The 14,233-nt window shown below is 38.0% G+C and overlaps 1 protein-coding gene across 1 annotated transcript; it reads left to right on the top strand.

The window, feature by feature from the left end:
* Positions 1-1,527: 1,527 nt before the first annotated feature.
* Positions 1,528-10,449, top strand: LOC306769266 (uncharacterized protein; the record flags this gene model as incomplete). Its single annotated transcript, XM_079257832.1, has 18 exons — positions 1,528-1,759; positions 2,800-2,891; positions 4,089-4,313; positions 4,465-4,536; positions 4,879-4,978; positions 5,132-5,258; positions 5,550-5,778; positions 6,379-6,535; positions 6,623-6,707; positions 6,830-6,892; positions 7,475-7,674; positions 7,762-7,887; positions 7,979-8,163; positions 8,263-8,414; positions 8,517-8,762; positions 8,871-9,033; positions 9,276-9,368; positions 9,818-10,449. The coding sequence occupies 17 exons, from the start codon at positions 1,528-1,530 to the stop codon at positions 9,366-9,368; spliced, it is 2,547 nt and encodes an 848-aa protein (XP_079113958.1). The 3' UTR covers positions 9,818-10,449.
* Positions 10,450-14,233: the final 3,784 nt, after the last annotated feature.

Below are 14,233 nucleotides of genomic sequence, written 5' to 3'. Positions count from 1 at the left end.
GCGATGATGTCGTAACGGTAATGTGCGGTGATGGAGTAACGGTAATGTGCGGTGATGGAGTAACGGTAATGTGCGGTGATGGAGTAATGGTAATGTGTGGTGATGTCGCAACGGTAATGTCTGGTGATGGAGTAACGGTAATGTGCGGTGATGGAGTAACGGTAATGTGCGGTGATGGAGTAACGGTAATGTGCGGTGATGTCGCAACGGTAATGTGCGGTGATGGAGTAACGGTAATGTGCGGTGATGGAGTAACGGTAATGTGCGGTGATGGAGTAACGGTAATGTGCGGTGATGGAGTAACGGTAATGTGCGGTGATGGAGTAACGGTAATGTGCGGTGATGGAGTAACGGTAATGTGCGGTGATGTCGTATTGGTAATGTGCGGTGATGTCGCAACGGTAATGTGCGGTGATGGAGTAACGGTAATGTGCGGTAATGATAATGTGTGGTTATTAACAGCTAAGCCTTTAGGCAAACGAAAGAAAACTTTTTCAGGCATTCATATCACATCAGGGAGGTTTCCCAGTCAGTGCTTTCTGAAGATGACAGGAGGAATAATTTAAGGGGATATGCTCAGAAAATGGCATATGTGAACAAACATTTCCAGTTGTGACATTTAAAAACTCCAGAAACAGATCCTCTTTCATAAATGGCCTCTCTTAACTGTCCATCACACATCTAGCTCAGAGTGAACCATGATTTCTGTGCAGCTGCTCAACAAATACCCAATTACACAACACTTCTTAGAGGAGATGAATGACGTGACACTGAAAACACGTCTGTGTGTGTTCAAGTCAAGAAGATAATGAGAGATAGAAAATCAGTTATACATGTGATACTGGGATGTTCTAGCCATGTCTGCCATTATTTCTTAGTATCAGCTGGATAACTGATACCAAATGAGAACAAAAAATGAAAACAGACAAGATACACAGCCCCAGATTGATGAAAGCACAAGTAAACAGTCACCATGACCTTTCTTGCTGTAGAAAACCTGATAAAAGCACAACTTCAAGGAAGAAATGGTGACATGCTGCTTATTATCGCCCTGTAACCATGGTACAGGGTGGCGAATATCCCACCAACACAGATGTAACAACAAGTAAACAGTTCAATGTGAATTTAAATAAATAAAAACAAACTTCTGTCCTTGATTTTTTGTTCTTTATAATATGCATCTGTGTGTATGATGAAAGCATTTTAAAAGAATGAAAGTAATATCACAAATTTTAAAGACATAAACAGTTTATATCTCTGGCTTTGGGTATTTCACATCACCACTGAGCAAACGAAGCATTAAAATACAAGCCTCACTTCCTTTCAAACCATAAAATCCTGTCTGCTGTTGACTTGCGCTAGTATGACAGTTCTTCTAAAATCAGTTTTTAAGCAGAGTTAACACTACAATTAGCAGTAAATTGATATTTTCATCTTATTCAACTATATAAACACACATTAAATGCAGAAACTGCTTTTCCCCCCACGTAATCTGGTCAGTGTGCACTTCTGTATCATCATGACGGCATGCAAGATGCTGCAAACAAAATTTTCCCATCAGTTAGCTCTACAGCTGACTCCACCTCCACCCTTCTCTACTTCTGGGAGTGGACAGGAGCAAAGAGGGACATAAAAAGAGCCAGAAAGAGAGGAAGAGTCAGAGCAGTGTCTTCTGCAGAGACATCTGTTCCACAGCTGGAAGATCTTCAGCAAGACACCTCGACAGAAACCTTCATCTGCTTCACCGCAGCTGAAGAAGGTAAGACCAAATCTACGGTCCTCCTGTTTAAGAATAGACTATATAAAGATTTCCTATATTTACAGTATTTATACGAAGCCATTTCTTGCTTTCTTTAGGAGGGATCTCATTGAACAAATTTCAACTTTCAGAAATATCTGCTAGTTTATGAATGAAATAACCAGTTCTTACTGTTCAGCACTTTGGTCACTGTTTTTAAAGGGCTTTTTAAATGAAGCTAGCTTGGCTTTGCAACTTGTTCCATTTGTAATGAAATCCATTTGATGTGTTTTTTTGCTTTGGTCCATTCTGCTGCTTCAGCTCTCCATCAGCTTATTGGTCCCGTTACATCATGTTTGGTCCACTGCTGTACCTGGCTGCTTTCATCGCCTTGACAAGTAAGTCTGGAAAAAGAAAAAGACAAATAACTATGTTTTTACAGTTTTTACAAATTTTACATAAGGAAGGATGATGGTCATTGTATGTCCTTACTCATTAAATTTAAAACTGTTGGGTACAAAAAAAACAGGGATTTCTTTGTTTCAAAATGAACAAGATAAAATACATATTTTCTTTTTGATCTTTAAAATTAAATGAACAAAAATCTGAAGAAAAAATGCGTTGATTTTGGTTTTTAGTTTTGAGAAAAACAAAACAAAACAAGCAAAAATATTGTTGCATAAAATTAATACAAAACAAACAAAAAAACAAAACAAAACAACAAAAAAAATCTGTTTCATCACATTTTTGAATTGTAATATACATTATGATTTTACATTTTTCTTCCACTTTCCAATGACATTGGTTCTGAATTTTCTGCTGGAAAAAATTGTGACATGGCAGGACATGATGGAGACTTTCCAAAGATGAAGCATTTATCTTGCCAACATATATATCCCAGTCAACAAGTCCATGTGGATCCCTTAAAGGTTACATTTGGGTTAGTACTGAGTGGGTTGGCTCTAGGAACTCCAAGATGTATGCAATTTTGTGAGTCGTGGCACAACAATGTTGAGAATCAACAAGCTAACACGCTAAAGTTATTGTGTGTTTCACTACAGGTGCTGTTCCGGAGACACTGACTAACGACCAAGAACTCGACATCAGCACATGTCCCATCCAATACTATCAGAAAACCTACTCCCAACTGTTTGTAAGTATCATCAAGTCTTGTTTAAGGTTAAGTATTGTGTTCTCTTACTGTCCCCATGGTCTAATCTATAGATTATATAGATTTCATGTGTTTATTTAAAAATTTAGTTCCAGATTCGTGGCAAATATTTCTCTGAATACTTCTCCAATTTCAATCAAAACTAATGTTTTCAATCAAAACAACAGTTTTCTTCAATCAAAACTAATGTTCGTAAGTCAAAAATTACAACCATTGTGCATGAAAATAAGTCCTCTTCTCTTTACAGTTAAAAACATTTGGTTACAAGTTTTAAAGTTTTGTTTACAAATCAGTCCTCTTTGCTTGCAAGTTCTAAAGTTTTGGTTGCGAATCTCACTGCATTTGATGGGCAGGGCTGCGCTGGTGAATGAGAGCAGTCCTACTAAAATGACACAGAATGATATATTTTACCTCTGAGATGTACAATGTATTGGCTATGGAAGAGAAACACAAATTTCAGCAAGCAAGGTGTTGTAAGTCATTACTTGTGTTATTATTGTAAATGTATGACTGGTTGTGGCCAATGATATGTAGTGCAATTGATAACTTTTGGGATAGATTTCAAGACCAACAGGCTATGAACTTTACCTGCAAGCAGGACAGCAAGAGAGAAATGGGTGAAACACAGAAGGAATAGCTGGCGCCAGAGCCAGATGAAACCAACCAATAGAAACTCTGCTCTCATCAAATCTTAGCTGAGCAGCTGGTTGACGTAGGTACATGCTTTTGTAATTGTAAAAACAGCATCACGGGAGGTTTAAAAGTGCTGACTGAAAAAGAAGTGGGTATACTCCATATACCCACGTATACCCTAAACTACACCACTGGTAAGCTTCATCCCAGGCTGCTTCCTTCCCAGCCATATTCTCTTCCTTTTCTGCTCCTTCTCTCTTTGTCACACCTGCAGCTCCATTTATCTCCTGCAGGGACCATCGCACCTGTTCATGATTGGCATTTAACCAGGGTCGATTGGCCCCCAAAGTGTTAGTGACACAGCAAACCATCCACACAATGGCATTTAACAAAAACGCTTCACTAAAGCCCATGCATTATGGCCCCCATCACGAGTGTCCTACCTGACATATGAAACACAGATCCACAGAAACTCATACACCCCACATCATTTAGTTGTGCTGGAAGATTGGATGCAAAACTGTTGACTTTGTCTCTTTTTAACAGGTGAACTTCACAAATGACAACTTTGTGATCTGTTTTGAGAAGTTTTTAAAAAATGGACCAAGTGAAGACTGTATGTTTTTGCCTACACCAAGCGATGGGAAAGCTAATTATGACGTGCTTTCACAAGATTCCACGTACAAATCAACAATCCAGGAGAATGTGGCCACCATTACTGACAACATGATATGCGCTATTATATTTTCCCTGGTGGTAAACGGGGAAAACGTAAGTATTGGATTACTGCCACAAAGTAATCATGTGTTTACTGTTTTTATCAAACAGTTTTTAACAGGAAAACTTTTATTTGACTTTTTTTTTTTGTGAAGCCTTTCAATCAAACTTTGTGACAGAAGTGGCATCTTTTCATTTGTTGCAGGTTAATTTAACTGTTTCCAGTTTTGGGTCACAGACAGCTGTGGCATTATACTCAGATACTTCAGGACAGGCGGTGAGTGTCTCAGATTTTTTTCATTCTGATTTTAAATATTTAAATGAAAAACAAGCTTGAGTTTTAAAATTTTCACAACATGTGAAAGAAAACTGGAAGAATATTTTAGTTTGGTTTGGGAATAAAATACATGTCCAACATTTTTCAGCATAAGTCAGATGTTTGAATAGATGCTCTTGGTTTGTGATCTGATATATAGTTTCTGATATGTTTAGTATGAAAGCATTTATCTTTATACTAAAAGAGAAGATAAAATTGATCTTATTTTCATCTTAATAGTTTCTGAAATCAGTTTTTTTCAGCACCGAGAATGTAACTAGACTTTGTTTTGTTGCTGTCTAGAGCTGTGAAGTTTGGGTCAATGGCGGAAAAGTTGAAACTATTTCTGCCAACCCAAAGCAACCCACTGTGTTCACAGATGTTAGTGGTTGCAGAATCTCAGGTTGGTTATTCACTGGCTTCATTTAAACTTCTGTAAAACTGTAATATTTTAACATGGTTGTTTACTTTATGTTGCCACCTGTTGAAGCAGAAAGGGATCTCTGAGTTTTTTTTTCATACTTTTAATGAGTTAAAACCTTTGCTTACTTCCCAGGGGGTGGCATTAAACCGAACACAGAAATTAATTCTCCAACGACCTGCACCAATAATTCATGCAGCATAAACAGAAACCTCATCACCACAAGCTGTGGGAACCATGAACGTTGCAATGGAAACAATGTGTAAATATGTTGATTCTATATAAAGTATTTACCCTTCAGGAAGACTGAAACAGTGTTGTATATTTTTCTTGTGAGGCAGCAGTTTAAAATTGGGTTTGCTTCAGTAGCAAATCATAAATTACAGATCTGATGGTGTCATAGATACAAAAAAAAAATGCTTCCTGTTGATGCACAAACATGCTAACTTTCAGAGCACTGATATTTTCTTTAATGCCACAGTGAGGTTGATGATTGTCAGAGACGTACTGAAAAGCAATCATTTTTATGGTTTGTGTTTCTGTATTCCATCAGCTGCGTGCCGATAAACATCTGCACTGTAACTGGCCCCACTATCATCGACATCCATGGCAATTCTCATTCTGTTGGGGATCGGTGTGTGTACTCGCTGTGTTCGCTTCCAGACTTTACAATGTTGGCTGAATTCAAGGAGCGGAATCGTTTGGATATGAGCTATTTGGACAGTTTGACACTGAAAGTCTTGGAAACAGAAATTCACCTGGGACAAGGCAGGAAAGTCCTGGTAAGCTGTCTACTGTCATGAGCCAGATGGAATTTGTTCAAAAATCCTTCCTGCCTTTATTGTGCCAACACTTTCCTGTCATTAAGCCTGTTTACACACCATCAAAATCCAATCCAATAGCATTATCAGATCATTTTTATATTTATATGATTAGGGTTTTTTTTTTTGTTGTTTTTTAGGACAGTAGGTAATATTCCTGTAATTATAATCAGATGAGGTGGCCAATGGGCACGCTGCTTCTGGAGTGCCTCTTTTCTTTACTTCACTGCAGTTTTGGTGTTCCCTCCGAGCAAGATTGTTCTGCTTGAGTATGCAGTGCATCATAGGTAACATAGTGTGGAGTGGGTGAAACGCCGGGGAATGAAGACCATGATTGTTTCGGAATCCCACATGATCAGATATGTTTAGTTCAGCTCAGTTTTTAACAAAAAAAAAAAAAGTAACATGTTCATTGAATGCATTCTTATGAATTTGTTAATGCCCATCGCTGCCAAAACCAAAACGAGAGGGCGCCTCAGTCTGTCATAATAGGTTTTCAGTCTATTTTAATGATGAACTGACTCAGTGTTTCCTCCATTTTATTTTTCCGTTGTGACGCAGGTGAACAACGTCTCACAGACCCTCGACAGCACAGTCCAGACGTTTGCGGCAGTTGAGCTGTTCGCGGACCAAACTGGAATCCATGCCAACTTGACACTCGCCGGATTCCGAGTTTTGATTCACTTTGATGGCATCATGGCACAGATTACTATTGAAGGTATAGAAAACAAATATAGCCATTTTTGATGTGAGATCACTAGACTGAGCAGCTGTTTTAACTTGCTGATGATCCATTTTATTTCAGGATCTGTTGGATCGTCTCTGGGCGGTCTTTGTGAAGACTCCAGCAGCTTTTCAACTGCAAAGGACTCCACCAAAAGTCTGCCGGGGTAATACCTTCTCACAAGCTTGGTGTCCTTCTGACTGTAGCGTTATTTCTGAATAATTACTGAAACATATATGAAAAGTCTTGAGTGGATCAGTGATCTGATTTTGTGTTTGCTTCCTGCAGCTGTGAGACCCAGTACACGGAGTCTGGTACCAATACAATCAACTGTACCAGGATGACTGAACTGTAAGTTGATTAATCCAAACAGCAGGACACATTTACTGCAGTTAAACTCTGATCTAAGTACTATCCCACATTAGGGGTGGGCAACTCCGGTCCTCAAGGGCCGTAGTCCCGCAAGTGTTGGAACTTTCCCTTTTGCAACACAAACTTTCTGTTTTTTATGGTTAACAGAGAGTTAGCCACTAAACCATTAAAACCAACCACTGTCATCCAACGTAAGCCTTTTGTCTCTATTAAACACATGTATCTGCAGCAAATGTTGTCACCATAATAATAATAATTATATTCAACTACATCTTAATTCGGACTTTATCTAATGACGACCATGAAAGGACCCAACAATTAAAACTATTAAACTCTAAAAGAAGCACGTTGCACTGATAGAAAATGATTAAACAGATTGTGATAAAAGCTAAAGAAGTTTACTTTGGTTACTTTCGGTTTCCATGACAAGAAACCTGATGAGCCACCAGTCATTAGTGGGTCCATACGAGGGTTGGCCAATGAAATTCAGGGTTCGAGCAGCGAAAATAAAATGAAAAAGTTCATTTGATCTCATATCCTCTTTTTCTATGTATGGAACAGCTGTAACATCCTGAAGGAGGAGCCCTTCTCCTCCTGCAACACCGTGGTGGATCCAGCTCCCTACATTAAAGTCTGCAGTGACACTTTGTGCAGACATTCAGTTGTGGACGAGCTCAAGTGTCAGTTCCTGCAGGCCTACGCAAGAGCCTGCAGCCTGAAAGACAACACACTGGAAGACTGGCAGTCAAATGCTCAATGCTGTAAGACCTGACCAACTTTACCAAATTCACTTGATTTTTGTTCGTTCACAGGTGTTCAGAATAATATATGAATGCTTCTTCCTGCAGCTTCCCCTTACATCCTTTGCCAGGACAAAGACTGCAAAGGCCACGAGTACTGCCGCATAAAACAAAGCGGTCAATCTGCCTGTCTCTGCAGAGCTATTTTCACCTCCAGTTACAAAAACAAGCTGGGTATGACATCTGTGACAGCAAGACAACATGCCTGGATCGTACAACTGAAGGGAAACATTGAAATTTGCTTTCATTGTTGTTTTTATTTCAGCTCACGAAACGATCTGCACACAAAACTATGTCTCTGTCAGTCTGCCGAAGTGTCTCCTGGTAGAAAAAAACATTAACTACTCTCAACTGCACCTTAATGATGTGAACTGTAAGGGTGTGTCTGACCATAATGGCATGCTGACTTTCAGCTTCAACTCCAGCCACAGCTGTGGCGCAGTGATCACGGTGGGTGACAAATGAAAGAAATGAGTTCCACTAAACATCTGACAAATGAAACATCTTAAAGGAGCTTATTCCGTGACATCCGAATGTTTGACCCTGCAGGTAAATGAAACCCAAATAATCCGCAAGAACACCATCAAGAGCCCGGACACCTCTTCTGGCCTCATCTATCGCGAAGATCCATTCAGCATGAACGTCACTTGCATATCTGCTGCGAATGAATGGGATTCTTTGATCTTAAAGGTCAAAAGCAGGTGTGTTCTGACATTTCGCTTTGTTTTTACCTATGATGTCAAACTCGTCAGTAGGGGTTTGAGTCAGAGAAGCTGAAGTGTGTGTATGTGTGTTGTCTGCAGCTCTGTAATTCAGGAGATAAAATCTGAAAAATGCAATTATACTATAAATATGAAGACCTGCTTGGATGCTACTTGCACAAAACCGTTGGAGCCAGACACCAAAATAGACCTGAACACGGCAGTTTTTATTGTGGTGGAGGCTATAGGACTGGATCCCAAACATCACGCCATCGTGATAGATTCCTGTTACGCATCTAATGAAACATCATCCAGCACCGATATGAAACACAACCTGATCTTGAACAGGTGAGACTCACCCAGAAGTGGCAACCACACATTGGGATTCATGCATAGATGTGATTTCAGGTCACTGTCATTGTAAGCTGAGAAAAGTGTGTTTGTGTTTGTGAGCAGCTGTCCGAACCCTGAAGACCAAACGGTGATCATGCTGCATAACGGAAACAATGTCTCCTGCTCATTCTGCTTCAGCAGTTTTCAGTTCAGAGACTCCAAAACCGACATCTATCTGACCTGCAAAATTGGGGTGTGCCTCAATGATCTGAGCAACTGCACTCCGGTATGCCTCTCTGGAAATTCATTATAATTGTTTTATACTGGTTATATGAGAAATGGAATCAGACTGACTGCGTCTTAAGATAATTTAGAACTCTTACATTTTCTTATTCTTATAGCCTTTTTTTTGTTTGTTTGTTTTGTTTTTTGTTTACATTTTAATAGTAAAATGACAAAAAATGTCTTCAATTAAACTTAAATAACATTTTCAAATATGTTAATCTTTCATTGTTTGTAACTTTTCAGATCTGTTTAGGTGCAGCTAGGAGACGCAGATCTGTCAATTCCAAATATGAACCTGAGGCTTTAGCCATTGTCTCCATGGCCTTGATTCATTAGGTAAAACTTTTATGTTTACATTCGATCTGGAATCACCAGTTCCCCACCTTGAGGACCACTGTCCTGCAGATTTGAGATGTTTCCCTGCTGCAACACATTTGATTAGAATGACATAGTTCTCCAACAGCTTACTCAGTTCTGTACAAGACTGTGAATCACTTCAGTGACCAAATCATGCAAGACAGTGGCTCTCGAGATCCAGGGTTGGCTCAATAATGGCTGCATATGTACGAAAATTTATCGTGTGTTCAAGATTATGTCATGTTTTGTGATGTTTTGTGCATCTATTGTGTGTCAGAGATCAGTTAGTAATCTGTGTTTTGGTTTCTGGCAAACCAGATAAGATGAGTAAAACATGGGATGAAGAACAGTGAGATGATTGACTGACTAAAAAGGAGTAAATAATGTTACAGGGAGGATAAACGGTTCACTTTTTTCTGTGCTCTCAGGTTGTTTCCATGATGATGATCCCAGACTTGTCTGGTCCTGATCCGTTTGGATGCGCCAACAGATTTCTGGATGGAAACACTGGGAAGAAGCAAGCTTTCGTCTCTGACAGTCAACAGCTGTTCTTTTCTCTCGTTTTTCCTTTTCAAAAACTATTGAATGAGAAGTATGTGGGGTACAATAGGTTTTTAGTTGAACCAAGCATTTATGATACGTATGATATACTGCATAAACTACAAGCTGTAATCACATATACTGCATCCTCACATCTTCTGGTTCACAAGCTCAGTTATCCAAGTCATGGTAAGAAACTGCTCTTTGAGCAGAAGGCAACTCATAAAACATTTTCTAATCACCAATTACACTACCAGTCATAAGTTTGGACACACTTTTCCACTGGGTTTAATGGGAAAGTGTGTCCAGAATTTTGACCGGTAATGTATATGAGCTACATTTATCAAAAGCTAAAACAGTGACTATATTTCACCAGAAATACTTCTTAGAATCAGATATGAGAACTATATTTTGCTCTGGTACACTCCCAGCATGCCTTAAAGCACTTCATCTTCTTCCACAAAATGTTTATACAAACCAGTTTGCCTTTTTGTCTGCTTTTTTACAAGAAAACCTCTGATCCTCCAAAGAGAGATTTTCTATTTCTTAGCTTTTTTGAGCAAAACATGTTTTAGATGTGAATATTACACCAATTAAATGTTTTTACGAGAAAGAGAGAAAGAAAAGAAAGAAAAAGAGTTGGAACTATTCAAATCACTGTGTATCCATCCACAGATACAATCTGGCAATTTGTTGTGCTTTATGAAGTAAATCTCAAATTCATACCTTTTTTTCAGTAAATTAATCTTAATAATTTCAGTAAATCTGTTTTTTTTTAAATTTCTTAACATTTATGTAAGTAACAAGCTTCTCTGCCTTAATGTATGCCATCTTTTGAAATTGTTTCACGATTTATTTAACATAAAAAAAAAAAATCACAAATAAATCAAATTTATGATTGCAAAACGAAAGCAGAGTTTGTCTTCATTCAGAGTTTGTTCACACATGGATTTCCTTTGTTAAAGGGGATTGGTTAGCAGTGTAACTATGACGTGTCCCCCAACCTTTGCTGCATTAACATGAACATTCATAATTCTACACCTTTAAAAAATAAAGAATAATACTTACACTTTCAAGAGGTAAAGCAAACTTGTTCAGCACAACACAGGAACCAGATCACAATTCTGCTTGCTATGATGCTAGCCAGGTCATTTTTATTAAGTTGCAATGAACAAATAACTCATCGACTTTGCTCCATAGTGACACGTTGACATCAGTTACTGCAGATTTTTATCTCATCACATCCATGATGGGACTCTCCCATTCCATTCAGTCCCTCCTATCCCAACACAAAGCTGCTCTATTACAGAGGTTTAGATACTCGGGCGTCATAAGATACCAGTAAAAAAATATACAGCCTAGATTTACAGAACTGTGAAAATGAAATGATTAATGAAGAGATGAATCAATGAAATTAGCACCTTCAGTTTTCAACACATTAATGCATAAATAACTTGAAAAGTTCTCTTCTTACAGAAGAGCAAATGTGAATTTTTTTCTTTAGGCTGAATGATTAATATGTAATTGCATGATCATTTGGAGAAGCAGCACAAGTATGCAACTTAATTCATTATGGTAATGCAATGAGATTTGAACCCACAAACATCCAAACAAGAGCCCATTATTTAACCACTATACCAGTGCAGTTCTACTATGTACTATGGTAGAATCATCAAAATTTTTTATAATTGGAATGGGAAGGGTTTTTTTTTTTGTTTGTTTGTTTTTTTTCTTTTTTTATTTAAACACTTCCTGCAGTGTGGAATTGGCAAAATAGCTTTAGATTTAAATCTGTAGAGTAGCACACAAGATTTATTAGATATAAATCAGCATAAGGACAAAAAGTACAACCATCTGATATGATTTATGACAATCCAGCACCTTGATTTGAACTCATAACCTTCTGAATGAAAGTCAATTCATTTTGCTACAATGCCACTACAGTTGTTCTTCACACCCTGGCAGGAGCGCTAATAATTTTTGCCATTGGTATGTGATTGCCTTTGCCACTAGTGTGTAATCAGCGGAATTGCAAAAAGTTTACATGCTACAAGGACCAAAAGTCACAGCACATATCTCTCGAATGGGCTGAAGAGTTTGATACTTGAATGGTTGAAATGAGACAAAAGGTGAAGGAAAAGTAGTGTTTCAAATATTTTGCAGGAAAAACCACTTTGTTTCATTTGAAGCATTTTGAAACTGTCATTTCTGCAGTTTAATTTTCAAAATATATTAACACTTTGTATTAAGTGTTAACTTTTTAAGACCAGCATTGCACAGACGGACCGCCCATACTTTAACTGCACAGTTTGTATCTAAAGCCAAAGCTGAAGCTTTTTGATGGACCAGTGCATGACTCTGGGTAAAAAAAAAAAAACTGACATACCACCATGCAGCACAATGTCGAATATGGAATTTGAACACTTGTATAATATTACGCACCTGGGCAGAAAATGAACCAATCGCTGAGCTGAATTCCGTTTCACAGGAACGGATTTCAATACATTGGCAAAAACTTGAATAACTTAAAAAGTTTAAATGCTACGAAGACCAAAAGTCATAGCATATATCAACTGAATGGCCTGAAGAGTTTGATTCTTGAATGGTTGAAGTGAGGCAAAAGGTGTAGGAGGAGTAGCGTTTCAAACAATTTGCAAGAAAGACAATGGAAACCAGGACTGTGATGAACCAGACACTGCAAACTGGTGCAGAGCTCCAAACACCTGTTGAAGCTGTTTTCAGCTCATTATGCGAAAAAACAACCAATCGACAAGCTGAATTTTTTCAATGACCAATCTGGATTTGGTTTGAAGGACTTTCATCCAATCACAAGGCTGAATTTATTTTTATCAAATGCTAAATATCTCCAAAGCTACAAAGATTTAAAATAAAAAAAAGAAAAAGAAAAAATAATAATAATAAAAAAAAAACATAGCACACATGTCCTGAAGGAGCTGCACAGTTTAAGATCTGCATGATGGAAGTGACTTGAACAGTGCAGGGGTAGTAGTAACATGGCAAAATTTGGCGGAATAATAAATAATAATAACTAGAAAAGTGCTCTTCTTGCAGAAGAGCAAATGTGAATGCCTGTTTATGCTGAATGATTGATGCAATTGAAATACCATTTGGAGAAGCAGCACAACTTTGCAACTTAATTTATTATGGTAATGCATCGGGATTTGAACCCACGAACATCTGAACTGCTACCATTTAACCACTACACAAGTACAGCTCTCCTATGCGCTATGGCAGAATCATTTAAACTTTTTATCATTGGAATGGAAATGTTTCTTTGTTTGTTATTTTACACTTCCTGCAGAGGGGAATTGGCAAAAGAGCACACAAGATCTATTAGACATAGATCAGGATAAGGAGAAGAAGTACAACCATCTAATAATATTTATGAAAATCCAACACCTGGATTTGAACTCACTTTGCCACCAGTGTGTAATCAGCAGAATTGCACAAAGATGTGAAAGGTTGAACTGCTGTCAACAAGCCAAAGATTATTTTAAATAGTTTGTAAATACAACTAAAATTCTGAAGTCAGTAGTTAAACTACATTAATCATTGCAGAAAATAATTGCAGAAAACCATTTAGAACTGCTTGTGTAATCAGTCAAAGACTTTATTGTTCAACGTGAGCAATGTTGTTTCATTTGAAGCATTTTAACCCTTTGTATTAATTGCACAACTTTTGAGGACAGACATTGCACAGGATATATCTTATTTGTGCAGACAGCCCACACTTTAATTGCACAGTTTGCAGCCAAACCAAAGCCAAAGTCAAAGTCAAAGTCAAAATCAAAACTCTTTGATCAGATCAGTCCACAGCACTCTGTGTGCATAACTGACATACCATTACAGTTTACAATGTTCAAGACTGGATTTGAACCATTTCCTTGTATACCAATGCGTACCTGTGTACCGGTGCAGAAAATGGACCAATTGCTGAGCTGCATTTTCTGTTTTGTCCAATCACAGGAACGGATTTTAAAAATTTACAAAAACTTGAATAACTTGGAAAGTTTAAATGTTACAAGGACCAACAGTCACAGCACATATCTCCTGAATGGGCTGAAGAGTTTGATACTTGAATGCCCCATGGGCATTCACGTTAATAAAGTAAGTACATACGCCATTAAAAAATTGAATGCATTCAATCCCAGCTTACATCACAAACAATGCAGAACGTTTATCAGTGCATCAATTCCTGATACACCACTGGTGCACACAGGAGAGCTTGGCTAGTGAGTTAGCTGCTTTGGTAATAATTAGTGGGTTTTCTGTGCCCTTTAGCC

This window comes from Telmatherina bonti (assembly GCF_933228915.1).
Source record: "Telmatherina bonti genome assembly, chromosome: 18".
In the NCBI taxonomy this organism is placed as follows: Eukaryota; Metazoa; Chordata; class Actinopteri; order Atheriniformes; family Telmatherinidae; genus Telmatherina; species Telmatherina bonti.
The sequence above is the reverse complement of the archived record's forward strand: the minus strand, read 5'-3'. Positions and strand labels throughout refer to the sequence as shown.